The 15,035-nt window shown below is 43.9% G+C and overlaps 1 protein-coding gene across 1 annotated transcript in view; it reads right to left on the bottom strand.

The window, feature by feature from the left end:
* Positions 1-9,191: 9,191 nt before the first annotated feature.
* The window catches only part of MICAL2 (microtubule associated monooxygenase, calponin and LIM domain containing 2), a 204,567-nt gene continuing 198,723 nt past the window's right edge, over positions 9,192-15,035 (bottom strand). The window contains exons 36-38 of the mRNA XM_063092700.1: positions 14,462-14,561; positions 12,475-12,548; positions 9,192-9,459 (exon numbers count right to left, since the gene is read on the bottom strand). Coding sequence (XP_062948770.1) covers positions 9,275-9,459; positions 12,475-12,548; positions 14,462-14,561 — 359 coding nt within the window. The 3' untranslated portion in view covers positions 9,192-9,274. The remainder of the gene's footprint in view (positions 9,460-12,474; positions 12,549-14,461; positions 14,562-15,035) is intronic.

The following is a 15,035-nucleotide window of genomic DNA, read 5'->3' as shown; positions in this document are numbered from 1 at the left end:
TGGTTCTGTCATCATCTTCCCTCAATAATTCCAATAGTGAGCGCTTTGTGATTTACAAGACAGGATCACGTAGTGGTGAAGGATATGGGTTCAAGGTGCCATTCTGTAGCCAAGTGTCTGTATAATCTTGTGCAAGTTACTTAACCTCTCTGTGCCTCTGTTTTCTCATCATAAACGGAGTGCTCACCTCATAATATTGTTGGGAGAACCAAGAAAGTTAGTATGAAGAAACTACTCGGCTCAGTGCCTGGCAGATAATAGTCTTAGCTCAATAAATGTTGGTTATTAGAATCTGATTTGAGACTCCTAAATGATATTATCATCACCTCCATTTTATGGACACGTAACTTGAAACCCAGAGTTTAATAATTTGCTGCAGATCGCATCACAGCCACTAACTGATAATATAGCCCTTAGTATTTGTTCTCCAAATTATCCATAGAATTCACAATTTTTAGCTGATATTATGGTTCTTCAGAATAAATACTGTATTTTCCAGCTAGGTGCAGTCACAGGACTAAATTCTGACCATGGGACATAAGCAAAAGTATTCTGTGGCAGCTTCCAGGAACCATTCTAAAAAGATAAACGGGAATAGACGCTCAGTTTCTTGTACTACCAGACTATGTAACACAGGCCAACCTTCCCACTCAGAATGATTGGAAAAGCTGGACAAAACATAAAATAAATTTGCTTGAGAGCATTGGAAGGCAAACAAAACTTACAGGGCCAAGATCTTGGAGAGGAAGAAGCCCAGAAAGATGAGCCTGTCACTTTGGGACCATTTTCCCCCTAGGACACCTGCCAATTGCAGAAGAGGCAGCTGAAAAGCTTAGAGGTTGACCAGAGAAGTTGCCAACCTCACTGGATAAGTAGACAAAAGCTCAGGTGCCCCCAGACTGGAGGGACTCCCATGAAGCCACCCCTTGCTCTGGTTTGGGAGTCCAAAAGAGTCCACTCTGTATACAAAGAGAAAATAAAAACATTTTTGGTTTAAAAAAACCAAACAAAACTGAGAAGAATTATTAATAGTTGACCCAAACAAAAGGAAATACTAAGGTGTATGGCAGAAGATAAATCATCCCAGATGTAAGGTGGTGACACAGGGAAGAATAAAGAACAAATAAAAGGATAAATATAGAGGTAAATCTCAAAGCATATTAACTATACAAAATAACAAAAGGAATGTTTTACAGTGTTTAAAAATATAAATCAAATTAAAATATATAAAAGGAGAAGCACTAAAACAGGGAAGTGAGCAAACGAAGATAGATGTTCTGAGGTCCAGACATCGTCTGGGAAGAAGTCAGAGTAACAATTTATATTGGACTTGAAAAGTCAAGGATCATGCTGTAATCTCTAGGGTAACCATTAAAAGAATAGTGAAAGAGTAACTGTAAGTACTGAGAAAACAGAGAAAACATTAGAGTCTAGGTGCTCCATTCAGACAGATTTCATAAATTGTGTAAGTAACCAATATCTGTAATATTTAAGGCAACTTTTCTTTTGCACTGTTTTTATTTTACTGTTACTTTTTATTGTACAGCTTAAAAGCCCAGGATAGAGGTAAACCAATCATCTCAAAGCAAATTAAAGTAAAACTCAAACTGAAGTGGCTTTCACTAGGAAAGGTATCTTTCCTAAATGTGAATGCCATCTGTTATGGGTCGAATTGTGTCCCCTAAAAAAGGTATGTTGAAGTCCTAACCCCCAGTACCTCACAATGTGACCTCATTTGTAAATACATCCATTGCAGGTGTAATAAGTTGATAAAATAGTATGTTAGGTCATACTGGAGTAAGGCACCCAATCCAAGAAGACTGGTGTCCTTATGAAAAAAAGGCAAAATTGGACATAGACATGCACAGAGGGAAAATGACTGGAAGACATAGGAGGAAGCCAGCCATTGGAGTCATGCTGCCACAAGCCCAGGAAAACCTGGGGCCACCAGGAGCTGCAAGAGGCAAGGCAGGATCCTCCCCTAGAGCCACAGAGGAAACATGGCTCCACAACACCTTGATTTTGGACTTCTTGCCTCAAAGAACTGTGAGAAAATAAATGCCTGCTGTTTTTAGTCACCCAGTTTGTGGTACTTGGTTATGGCAGGCCTAGGAAACTAATATACTATCTAGGGGACAAAATGGGAGCCACTGCAGATCATGATGAGAGTTTCATGGAGGCTCTGGATCCCAATCAGTATTCAGAGGTCGTTTGACCACATGAAAGTAGGAAGAGGAAGAGAGGAGCCAGCCAGAGCCTTTTGGGGAGCTCTTTGATCACTAAAAGCAAGGTGTGTTCTTGGGACAAAAGGAATGTGTGAGATGAAACGCATCTGGAGTGGGCGGTCTCAAGTGAGAAGCCTCATTGCACGCCTCCCTTGGGAAGGCTGGGATATTGGTGAGCATGTCTTCCAGGAGTCCCTCTTATCTGGGTGAAGGTAGCCCAGATGGTAGCAGTGGGTGGGAAAGCAAAGGCTTCTCTTGGTGGGCAGGGAAGGCCCAGGGCAGAGGGAGTTGAAAGACCTCGGCCTTAGTTGGTGACATGATGGACTGAGGGTGGGGATGTTTTAGGATCACACAGGATGATGCCACTCAAGGAGCCTCTGGACCCAGCCATGAGAGAATGTGTCCCAAGTTCTTTGAGAGAGAAGACCTGCTTACCTACTCTTCAGGAGTCTAATAATGAACTGTAGACATTGGTAGAGGGATTTCCTCACCTGTGCATGGTAGCCGAGTGCCAGCTGTAGAGGTGAAGCCCTAAAATCAGTAGCCCCTGCTGAGTTAGCTAGCAGAGGAATGGAGAACACACCAGGGCAACAGCAGCAGGGGCAAAGCTTTTAAGGACAGAAAGAAACAGGTACGAGCCACTTCAGACCCAGCCAGGCAGGGGAGGGTATCTGGAGTCCCAGTGACTCTTGGTGTGTGGTCCTTGTCATGAGCCACTGAGATTACACCCACAGACTTCATTGTCCTCTTTTCCGCCCCTTCCTAGGGCAGAGTGATCTTTGTTACTGTTGTAATCCACCTTCCCCCCACACCCCATCTTCAGACTTATGTGGCCTGGAGGAGCAAGAGTCTCCGCTTCCATCTTTGCTGGGGAAGATATTAAAGCTATTCATACTTCAGACGTGTCCTTTGAGGGAGGAAGATTAGAAGTATTACATCTAATGATGAGATGGAACCAGATATCCAAAGCCAGATGGTGTCTTCGGGAAACACTGAAGGGAATGCTTGAAGGACCGTTGGCCAAAGGGCTGTGCAAGAGGCTGGATGTCTGGTCAGCAGAGGCCAGTGCAGAAAGATGGTCCCCAAAGAGACTCCACATGCAGCTGGGTGAGCCAGATGACATCAGAAGAAGTGATGGAGCTCTGAGGAGTGCACTTCCTGGTCTAGTTTACTGCTCAGATCTCCTCTGGTGGAAACCGCCCCTTCTTACCCCTTGTGCTGAGCTGTGAAGTGTCATTTTCTGTTTCTGTGGTTGAGATTTGAACAGCTCGAGATTCACCATGGCCATTCCAATTACAGTGTCATAGTCTAGCCATTCTTGATTTAAAACTGGAGACTACATACAGCAGACTGTCTCTCTGCAAGGGAGGGAGGACTGACGGAGGGAGGGGGAGGAGCAGCCCCATTTCACAGATGAAAACATTGAGGCACAATCAAGTCATTTGATATCATCCGGGAAGCAGCTGCACAGCTGGATTTAGAGGACTGAATTAGTGACTTAGCCTGGGTTACTGTTCAGAAAGATTATACTTGTTGGTTTTTGATTTGTTTTCAAATTATACACTTCTGGCTTTGTTTACATATACATACATATATGCCTTCAAAATGATTAAGGAAACATTGGCTTTTATTCTGGGGATGGGAAGGAAACTGAATTCGTGGGTCACTGGTGCATTTAGAGCTGCTGCCCCAGTGTCAGGCTGCTGGTTCTAGTTTCACAGAATGCGGTTTCCAGTGACTGCTGCCCGCCCCCACCCCTTGCTCCTCCCCCACCTCTGCACAGTCTTCCTAAGGGTCTGCAAAGCCACCTCACTCTCAGCTGGTTCCCCAAACACTCCCTCAGTCCCCTTTCTCTCACATGCCCTTGGCCCTGTGTGCTTGGTTCCCTATCCTTAGGACTGGGGATGTCATTATATAGCGCCATGCTTCTGAATTTTGGAAGAAAGTATCCCCCACGGGTCTGTGACAGTGTGTCAGGGGTATTTGATCACCCAGGACAAAAGGCATGTTCCCAGAATACTTATTATTAAAAGATTTTTGTGAGAGGTGGCAGAGGTTAGATTCTGTCCTGAATGATTATTTTCATGCTAACTCTAACATGAAAATGCTATGTATGTATAAATGTAGAATAGAGGGAAAAACAAAATACCTGGTGTCAAAGTGACAGCTTTGGCTTCTGTTCCTAGATTTCCCCTGAGCAGGGCTGGGCCCCCATGTGTTGGGGAGGGGGCGAAGGGAAGGAGGGGAATCAGCAGGTAAGCACAAGGCACACTCCTGTGTGGGGACAGAGCGAGGCTGCACAGTCCTGTGGTCAAGGGCCCAGGCTTCCTTAGGTAAGTGCCTGAGTCTCTTTTTGTCTTAGTCTTGTCATCTCAAAATGGGGATACCGTTTAAGGATTTTGCTTTCAGGATTAGATGGGGTAATGCACTGGCAGAGCTTGTCACAGCACCTGGCAGGTGAGAAGAGCTGAATTCACAGTAGCTATGACCATTATCAGGATCAGAGGGGCTCCCCAGGGGAGCTGTGATGCCACTTGTTTTGCTTTTTTTGTATTTCTGAAAATGAGCTGGGAGACAGCATGAGCATAAAATTACCAAGCGTGCCCGGGGGGTTGAGGGATAGTGAGTTGCGGCTGTCTATCCTATCGAGTGTAGAAAGGCGGGGAGTCTGGGGCTCTGTGAGCAGGAGGAGGGAGGGCAGGTGAGCCTAGCACATGCCCAGGGAAGCTTGCAGAGCACCATCCAAGGTGGCCAGCTGCTCCTTGGAGCTTTTTACTCAGCATGCAAGTGCTCATAAAACCAGATTTCTGCAGTTCTATTTCTTTTTCATTGATATTCTGTGGAAAAGTGAATCATTTCAAATATCTGCTCAGCAGATGAAAGCTTTCAAACAATAGGGGGAACTTAGTGTGGAATGATAGGAGCCCCGGGGACTGACCACTTCATTATGTTGATGTGGCAATTCCTGGCATTTTATGTGCCCACAGTTTACCAGTTTGCATGTGCTAGGGTTAAGATCAGAGGAGAAACAAACTCGGCCCTGAAAGAGTGTCAGTTGAAGGAAGAGGCCAGTTCTGTGCAGAAGAGAGCGTTCCCGTTGAGTAATGAAATACAAAACCAGGCTTCCCCAGGGAAGAAGGCGAGAGAAATGGGGGTGGGGGGGAGGTAGCCTGGGTCTCAACCCACCCTCCCCAGCCCCGAAACTAGTTTTCTCTGTTGAGAGAATACGCCCAAGGCGAGTCCTCGTCACTCCTTCTCTCCCATTTGAATCCAATCTGCTGGTCAGGTAAGTCCTTCCAGGTGCCCTGTGGTAACAAAATGTCTCATGTTAATTCAGACTCCCACACGAAATCAGAGCTGTGTCCAGGTTCTTTCACTGAAAAGAAAGAGATGAAAGGGACACTGCCCTCGGAGGTGACAGACCAAGCCCACAGGAAAATGTTTTGATTCCTGAGACACAAAACCATTTCTTTTTGGTTCATTTCAGTATTTATAGCAGTGCACATATAACACATTTCCATCCGCCCGAATTGTTCCCAATTGTTGGAGCAAATTAATCTTTTACAAGCTACTCAGCAGTGAAGTTAGAAGATAAACAGTAGGTGAAATTGTACACTTTCCCCTCTATGTGAACCTCCTTACTACAATAAACTCCCACATTTGTGCTCGCCACGTCTGAAGACTGCCACTCTGTTCATGTGGAGGCCCTGGCTGTCCCCTGCCACCTCTGCCCTGCTGAGGTAGTTCTCTGATCAACCACCTGGGTGGGGCATGCTGCCATTTTCAGTTTGGAAGGAAAAGCCCGTAAATCTGCTTCCTGGGAAGAGAGACATTGCTGAATTGTCATTTGCCTCCAGAATGCAGAAAACATCAATTTCATTGCAGCTCATCAGAGTTGGAAACACCTGCCACTTCCTTTCTCAGTTGCAATTAACAGGCTGCATCTTGGCATTGATTGATTCCAAGCAGCCTAACCCTGCCAAAGTCAAGGTTTAAATGAAACCGTACAACCTGATATTATTTTTCACAGTTTTAGAAACATGAACTTATTTTTATTGCCAAGAAGCATTATGATAGAGGGAGATATAAAGCTTTATGCTTGAGATAAACGTGAGTAGAATAGATTGATGCTTATAATAAAAATAGTTCTTTATCTTTGAGGGCAGTACTTATTTCTGCATCTTTGCATTTACTTGGAGATGAAGTGGAAAACTAATATTCTTTCTATATCCCAGCACCTAGCACAGGGCTGCAGAACCCCACAGGCATTCAGAGAATGTTAAACAAACAGATCAATAAATGAATGGCTTGGGAGAGTAAGCTTAAGATCTGTCTTCTTGGTCCAACTTATGTAAAATTCTGAACTTATAACCATCATAAGCCCTTTGGTTTAACTTAGAAGCTGTGTGAGACTGCGAAATACGACCTGAAGCTAGGGCTTTATGTCCCATTCAGGGTCCTGTATTGTTTGGCTTTGATCACGTTCACCAGGGCTCTTTTATAAGGCGGTAAAGGCTCTGTCCGTTTGCATATGGAGAAACTGTCTTCAAAATGTACAATATTGTGAATAAGGAATGAAATCATTTAAAATAGTTCAACAGCCATAATATTTGTGTCCTTTGGAAATGTCATTGAAATAGTTTTTATGTACTGGTAAAACAGGAAGTCAGTGTAAGTAGAAAACTGCTAAGTATGAGGTCTTAACTTGGCTAGATAAGACAGAGCCTTAAACCACAGAACACAGTGTGTGGAAGAAAGTGAACAGATTGCTTCTCTCATCTTCTAACAGAATACTGGGACCAAGAACCACTTTCCTTCTTGGTCCTCTTGGGAGGATCTATCTTTTAGATGGAAATATAACAAATTAAAATAAGTGGCAATTAATTGTTTTGCACAATAACCACCCAGACACTACTCATTTGAACATCATCTGTTAAATGGATACAAGCATCCAATGGTGCACTTTTACATGAATGAAAAACTGAAGTTATAGAATGAAAACTATGAAGTTACTAGAATGAAAACTGAAGTTATAGATCTCTTTCTTAACATGAGTTAACATTCCTGTGCATCTATAATCTTACCTCTAAATGCCTGGTGGCTGAAAATATTATTTTGACTATCTCCGTATATCTTTAATACTCCATAACTCACTGACCCCAAACATCTGGGTTTTTTGTATATTAAATCGATTGTATACTAATTTCTTGGTGCTAATAGGTCTTCTCTACATTGAAACACAGGAAAACCAGAATTATGAGGAAATAATATTATCATTTCCACCAAATATACAAATAAATAAAAACTGATAAATAGTCAGAAGTGGCACAGTTTTCATAGTACATATGTAGATAGGTAGGTAGGTTGATAGATATACAGATAGATAACCTCCACATATCCCCTAGTAGTAGAAATCAGGCACTAGGGCACATGATTTAAAAAAAAAAAGAAGGAAGGAAGGAAGAAAGGAAAAGGGAAAATAACCATAACCTTTGGAACTGGGTATATCACAGAAAGGTTGTGTTTAAATACCACCCAAAACTCTGACTGACTTGGAGAAGTCCAGTCGCACATCTAATTTCTGGCTTGTCAGCTGGCCAGATTCGTGTGCACAGACAGCAGCTCAGATAGAAGTGGTTCATGGGTCAACTTATATTGAGAAAAATTTGGTCTTGAGTGAGAGCCAACTGTTGCAAAGCACCTTGTCTAACAACACATTTAAACACTTGCAGAAATGAGAGTGGCCAAATATACAACAAAGAGTTCCTTAGTCTCTCATCAATAACAAACTAAATCTTCAAAGAATCCCACTGAGGGAAAACAATTATTTTATGACAACATATCACCATTTAAAATCTTCTCTTCTTTGCTTCCCATATGAACTGTCAAAATGCTCCAGGAATTTTGACATGTCAGTTCACAAAGTCCATCTCTCCGCTTTCTTTTCATATTGAAAACGTCATAAAAAATCCATGACCCAGTTTGGGATTTGGTAAATGGGGACACTGCCCTCAGCCTCACCTTGGAGTCAGAAGTAATTTTGTCCTTGTCCCATAGAGCTCCTGGGCAATCCCTGGGGAGAATCAGGACACTTCTCTGTTTGGGCCCAAGAAGACCGCCACGGAGAAGCTCCTTTGCCTTGTGTTTGGTTTTAGCGGCAGCACCAAACTCATCAGTATTTTATCAATAGATGAAAGAGTTTCCCTCTCTGCCATCACCAACCCTTATAAAAAGAATACTTCAAAATCATTCATTTTCTAAACATGCTTTTCATTATGTTCCAGGAGCCATAAAGAGAGTACTGTGGGAACAAAAAGCTTTTTAAGGCCAACAGTATTTGGTGAAAACTAACAATCCTGCTGGCATAAAGTTAGTTTTATTTCCTTTTTTCTTTTTTTAATAAAATTAAGGCTCAAATTATTAAACTCTCATTGCTTATGTATATTATATGAAGGCTTATAAATACACCTGGTAAATTAAATTCACCCTGGATTGAATTAACACCTGCTATATGAGTTATTTGCTTTATGTAATCAGTAATCTTGAGGTTTCTCCTCTTTCTCTGGAAACACAATTTAAATATTAACCTAATCTTTAAACTGCTGCTGCTTCTTTCTGACATTTGGAAACTGGTCATCCATGCAAAAAAAGGCAAATAGGGATATATTAATGAAAAGGCCGCTTCTTAAAAATCTTAAAACATGTAACTCAAGGAACTGGGAAGAAAAATGATAAAAGCAGCAGCAGGAAAGTCAAGCCTTTGTGTCACCTTCTAGGGGAAACAATGCTGGTCATCAGCCAAGGACACCTCCAATCTGAGAGCCTGGGTGAATTTGACTGCCAGTTTCCAAAGAGTTTTTGTGTTTTCTTCATTATAATCTCTAGAAGAATCTTGGGAAGCTGTATGAGAGATTATTAATTTTTTAAAAAATGCAGGAGGATATAAATTAAGTTCCAGGCATGATAAATCCTGCAAAAGGACTTGTGGGAATGTATGCTTGGCCTGGTCCGGTCCGGCTTGCCTTGAGGCACAGGGACGGCGGGCCTGCTCAGGTCCTGCTCAGCCGACAGCCCCTGGAGGACAGGAAGCTTTCAAAGTGCTGGTCTTCGGCCTTCTCTTTCACGCGTTGTTCCTCTAAGGAATCTACCAGTTTGTCCCTTTGCTCAATCACTTGCATCATCTCGGTGAATATTTCTTGTTCCTCATTTAGATCGTCCGCATCTTTCTGGCTCTCTAAAGAAAAAAAGAAAAACACTCAGGTAAGATTGGGCCCCAGGAGAGTTCCTGGCATGGGCGTTCTTGGTTGTTATGTTCTGCCCTTTAATTTCAATGGAGAAAACAAGGAAATGAATTTAACACCAAGGAACAGCCCTTAAAGCCACAGATTAGAAAGACAGGTGCTTTGTGAAGTAGTCAGCTCCGTTTTCATCTTGAGACTGTATATAAAGCAACAGGAGAAAACCGCTTTGTGAGAAGGAGTTAATACCAACCAGGACCTATCAATTCCCCCCACTTCCCTTCCTGCCCCCAAAAGAAACTAACAAAAACAACAAAAAAGCTGTTGCCATAAACATGTCTGAGCCACAGCAATGAACTCTATGAGAAAAGTTTCTAAGTAAACCATCTGCACCAGTGGCTACTATTTCAATGATGAGAATCTTTTTTTCATTTGTCCCTACAAATGACAAATTGTAGCCTCTTGTGCAGAGAGATACGTGGACTCCAAGTGAGGCCACAGCTGTCTAACAGGACATATTTCCAGACTGACCCTGTTCTTCCTTTTCCCAGTAGGTGACTTTCTTCCTAACTGTCCTGACACACCCAACTGTGTGAGGAAGATAGGATTGCTGTAATAAAAGGAAGGGCGAGAGTAAGAAACAGGTAGTAATGACTTCCTGGCACTCAAAACAGGATTTTAAAGCCATGTTTAAGTCTTGCCAACCAGATTGCTGCCTTGGGAGAAGACTTTCTAGATCTCTTTAGGCCCTCCCATCTAACACAGGAGGACCAGGCAGTGGCGAACCCGACCCCAGGGCAGAGAAGGCACTGGGGTCTCTCCTCAGGCTGAGTTCTGAGGTCTGGGCCAGGAAGAAAGTAGGTGTGATGAAAGGGACTCAAGATGCACCATGCCCTGTGTCCTTCCTGTTTTATGGGAGGGAGAAGAGAGGCTGCAGAGGCATAGGGTGAGGGCTCTGAGCTCAGGTCTTTCCATTCTGGGTCTTGGAAGCAACCAAGGGGGCAGGAAATGTCCTACATCACCTGACAGGAACTCGGGGGCTGAAGAACTCTTGGTGGCCCCTTGTTCAGAACTCTGGAAGAAGCCAGTTTGAAGGGCGCCCCTATGTACAGACATGGGGCAGTAATTCAAGGCTGGGCAGAGCAGAAGGGTCTGAGTGTAGCTCCCCAGGTCTCCGTCTGCTGTGTGTGGCCTGGGCAGAGCCCAGAAGTGCCCACTTGCTCCAAAACTACCACGGGTAGCTGGCGAGTGGACCTGCCATGAGACGCCCCATTTGGGGGGAAGTGATCCACAGTGAAGGCTGTCTGGTAGACATGACACCAGCCGTGCACCTCAGCTGCAAGCTCTGACACAGAGAGGGCCAGCCCAGTGACAGAGGCAGTGGTGGGGACCTGGTGCATCAGAGCATTCCACACAGTCACAAGGTCACACACCCTACCTCTCCCCATTGCCTGGAAGGCACCCTAGGGAGAAACGCAGAAGAAAGCAGGGGCCCTCTTCCAAACTGAACGTTTTCATCCCAAAGAGACCGAGCGTTTCCTACAAGGACTGTTTAAATGATTGCATCAGACTAAGTTTACCACAGTGGGATAGAGAGTTTTTGTTTTTTTCCCTGCTAACTAGTGGGAGGAGGCTTACGTGCAGAATGAGCTCGGGTACAGACGAAATGAAGCTACATTTTTGGGGTACGTCTGAGAGGAGTGAGAAAACACATGAATTTCACTTCTTATTAAGAATTAAAAAGAAACAATCTTAGAGTCTTTGGTGGTATTTATATGACTATCCTAAAACAGAACAAATTAAAATTTTTTTTATCACATGTGTAAACCAGATATTAATTAGACATTATGGTTTGTTAATTTAGAAATATTCTAGGATTGGTATTCTTTATTTAAAAAACGACACAGAAAAATAAAAAATTCCTCTCTCAGGCTTGTCAAAGAGGGACCCATCTGAGCCCCTCCTGACAAAAGATGATGTATACCACTTTAATCTGTTCTGTACGGTGCAGCTCTCAGGATTTTGTTAGAAATAGAATTCTGTTGCTATAAAGAAACAGTCTGCAAATTACTATCATATGGGAAAAGAGACCCTGTGGTCTGTTCCTAAATCTTAGCCTTACCGTTTACCTTGAGTGTGCTATTTAAATTCTCTGAGATTCAGTTTTCTAATCTGTAAAATGGGGATAAAATACCTAAATAAAAATGCTGATGGTGTCCAATATTTACTGAGTGCTTGCCCTGTACCAGGCAACCCTAGAAGGTAGGTGTGATGTTAGTTCCATGAGGTATACAGACATTATTTAACTTGTTCCTTTACACCTAAGTCTAAATGTAGGAGAATCATGCATAGATCTGGCCCCACACAGGCACAAAACACAGTGAATATGCCTTTCTGGCTGGAGCCATTGAATGCATAAATCAGTATACAGTATGAACAGAGTTTATTTCTACTCTCCCTCCTTCATGGTGGTATGATTTTCTCATGTGTGATGCCCTGGCCCAGCCCAGGCTGGGAGGGAATGTTTCCTTTCCGATTTCTCAAGCCTGGCAGAACTAGGCACACCTTCCTCTGGCCCAGAGCACCACTGCAGTGGCCTCAGTGTGCTATCATTGCTGGTCTGGGCGGGGGTCTCCCCAGTGAGACCACAGACTCCCAGAGGGTAGGGGCTGCTCATTACCACATGCCAGGTCCACAATAGGTTCTCAATAAACACTTGTTAAATGAATGGATGGACAAGTGAATGAGTGAATAAATGACTTTGTTCCTATCGGCACATAGGATGGAGGAAAATGCTGCCCTCACAGCTGGAGCAAACAAAGTTAAATGGGGGCTTGCTGTGCACATGCTGGTGGGCGAAAGGAAGGCTGGCTCTGTGCTTCCTCTGACTCTTGGGCTGGGGGTGCGAGGCGGGAAGAGCGCTCCGCTCTGGGATTTGCAGCACACTCTGCTCGTGTCTTTCTGGGGAGAAATATCTTTGACAAGGGCCCTAACCATTTCACCATACTCACCCGCCTTGAGCATTTTTTCTCTTAATTTCTGCTCCAGTCTGCTTTGGTGATCTTCTAGTTCTAGTTCTTGGGCCCTGGATAAGAGAAAATGTTCAAACTTTGTAAATAGTAGGGATTTGTGTAGGGACATGGACGAAAGAGCCCATAGATGGTAGCTACTGCATTCCTTTTGTCTTACCAAGACTGGGGTCATAGGAGAGCTCTAAACTGAAAGTTCTGCTGTTGCCGGGCTCACTAAAGGTGCCTAGAAAGATTGCTGAGATATGCTGACCTCAAGAGATGATGGGGAGCCGCTGATTGCGACGTGACCTCAGCAGGCTTTTGGAAGCCCATCCAGACCACCCTTTGTGGATGGGCTGGAGGTAGGGAGAATAGTGAGGAAATGACTAAATAGTCCAGGGCAGAAGCAAGGACAATCTGAAACTCTTCTCTCTTTTAGGACTTCGACATGACTTCAAGTACCACCTCTAATAACCCCCAAATCTCTGAGTATGGTAAACAAGAAAACAAAAGTGAGATATTTTGTCCAGGTGCAGTCAATAAAAGTAGACATTCTCCAGATGTGACAACAACCAAACATGTCTCCAGACATTGCCCAATATCCTCCAGGGGTATTGCCCCTGCTTGAGATCCACTGGTCTAAGGTAAAGGCCTTGCCTCTCAGGAGCAAGTGCGTCCGTTACCTTTGGTGATTAGGCAGACAGATATGTCTAATTCTGGGTTTGGTTAGTGTAGTGGGTTGAATGGTGACCCCCTCCCCTCCCAGCCCCCAAAGATGTGTCCATGTCCTATGCCCCGGAAACTATGAATGTGACTTTATTTGAAAAAGGGGAAACTATGAATGTGACTTTATTTGAAAAAGCATTTTGCAGATATAATTAAGGACCTTGAGAGGAGAGTATTTTGGATTATTCCAGTGGGTCCTAAACCCAATGACAAGTATCCTTATTAGAGACAGAAGAGGAGAAGACACACACACACACAGAAGGCCATGTGAAGACAGAGGCAGAGGCTGGAGTGATGCAGCCACAAACTAAGGAATGCCTGGAGCCACAACAAGTGGAAGAGGCAAGGAAGGGTCCTCCCCCAGAGCCTCTGGAGGGAACACGGCTCTCCCAACACCTTGACTTTGAACTTTGGCTTCCAGAACATGAGAGAGTAAATTTCTTTGTTGCAAGCCATCCAGTTTGTGCTGCAGCCCTAGGAAACTAATACAGTTAGCAAACCCATCTGGGCTCTCATACATAGCCAAGCTAGCCATAATTGTTAATAAAGGTGATTTTTTGATGTTCTGTCTAATGATTTGGTTGCCTTCTTTCTCACCTAGTTGAGAACTCAGCCAGGGAAGAGTGGTTGCATTCATTACACCCCTTCGATAACCCCCAAAATTACCTCTCAGGGTGGAGGTGAAAATGAAATAAGACAGCATAAATGAAAGCACCCAGCACAACTTGCGGTGCTCAATTAATTTCTATTAAATGCTACTTTCCCTCCAAAATGGTGACAGGTATAGTGACCTTCAACTTTTTCAGAGTGTGGTGAGATCCAGCTCTACTTTCTGATCTCCCAACCAGGCTGCAAACCCTCATTTGGAGAGGACAGCCAGACAGATCTCAGTCCCTCATTCCTAGAGAGCCACAGGGAAGTGGCCAGGCAGGTCTCACAGAGCCCTTTCCATGATTCACAGTCTGAGGCTAGACTGAAAGTAGGGGTAGACTGAAAATACCTTATCCAAATGCCCTTCAGCTCCAGACCCATTGCTTGAAATCTATTTCAGTCATAGGACTCCACAGAGAGAACAGACAACTAAAGATGCTTTGCACTAATGCCAGTATGATATGCAAGACACAAAATATCAATTTGCCTCAATCATTATTCTGTATGCACAAAGAGAAAAAATCCTGGGACTTCAACCTAGGAGGGTGAGCCAGCCTCCTCCCACCCCTTTGCTTTTAGGACTCACTGTTATCTGTGTTGCCTTACTTACATGATCAGTAGCTCCGACTCATATCGCATTAATTTATTCTTCTCCAGAACCAGCTTAAACCATTCCTGCAAAAGCTGTGCTTCATTCTGTGTGCCTGAATCTGCTTAAGAAATCAACAGCAAATGGGTTAGATTGGCATTTCTCTCCCCATGATCAAACTGCTTTGGAGTCACTTTAGCGGGCCGTGTTTGTAGCAAGCAGGGCTCTGCGGGCAGCAGCTCCCCACACCCCTGTTGATGCCTTGAGGTAATGGGCATGACCAACAAAACCCACCTGCGCATATTCTGGAGGAAGGTCCTCTTGGATATTTAGGGCATGACAACATCAGCTCCAAGGATCATATGCCCTTGATAACGTCCTACCACAATGACTCTTTTTCCTACTTGTATGTCCCCCATGAAACATATATATTTATGCATAACATCTTTGACCAAAGAAAACCCTAGCTGCTGGCTACTATCTCCTTCTCCTTTTTTCTCCCGAATCAAATACCTACTGAGTACCCAGGTGGTATGTGGTTCCCATCATGGGGCAGGGAAGCTCACACCACATTTGGTCATAGAGGAATGGTGAC

The sequence above is a fragment of the Cynocephalus volans genome, chromosome 4, assembly GCF_027409185.1.
Source record: "Cynocephalus volans isolate mCynVol1 chromosome 4, mCynVol1.pri, whole genome shotgun sequence".
Lineage (NCBI taxonomy): Eukaryota > Metazoa > Chordata > Mammalia > Dermoptera > Cynocephalidae > Cynocephalus > Cynocephalus volans.
This window is presented reverse-complemented; position numbering and strand designations above follow the sequence as displayed.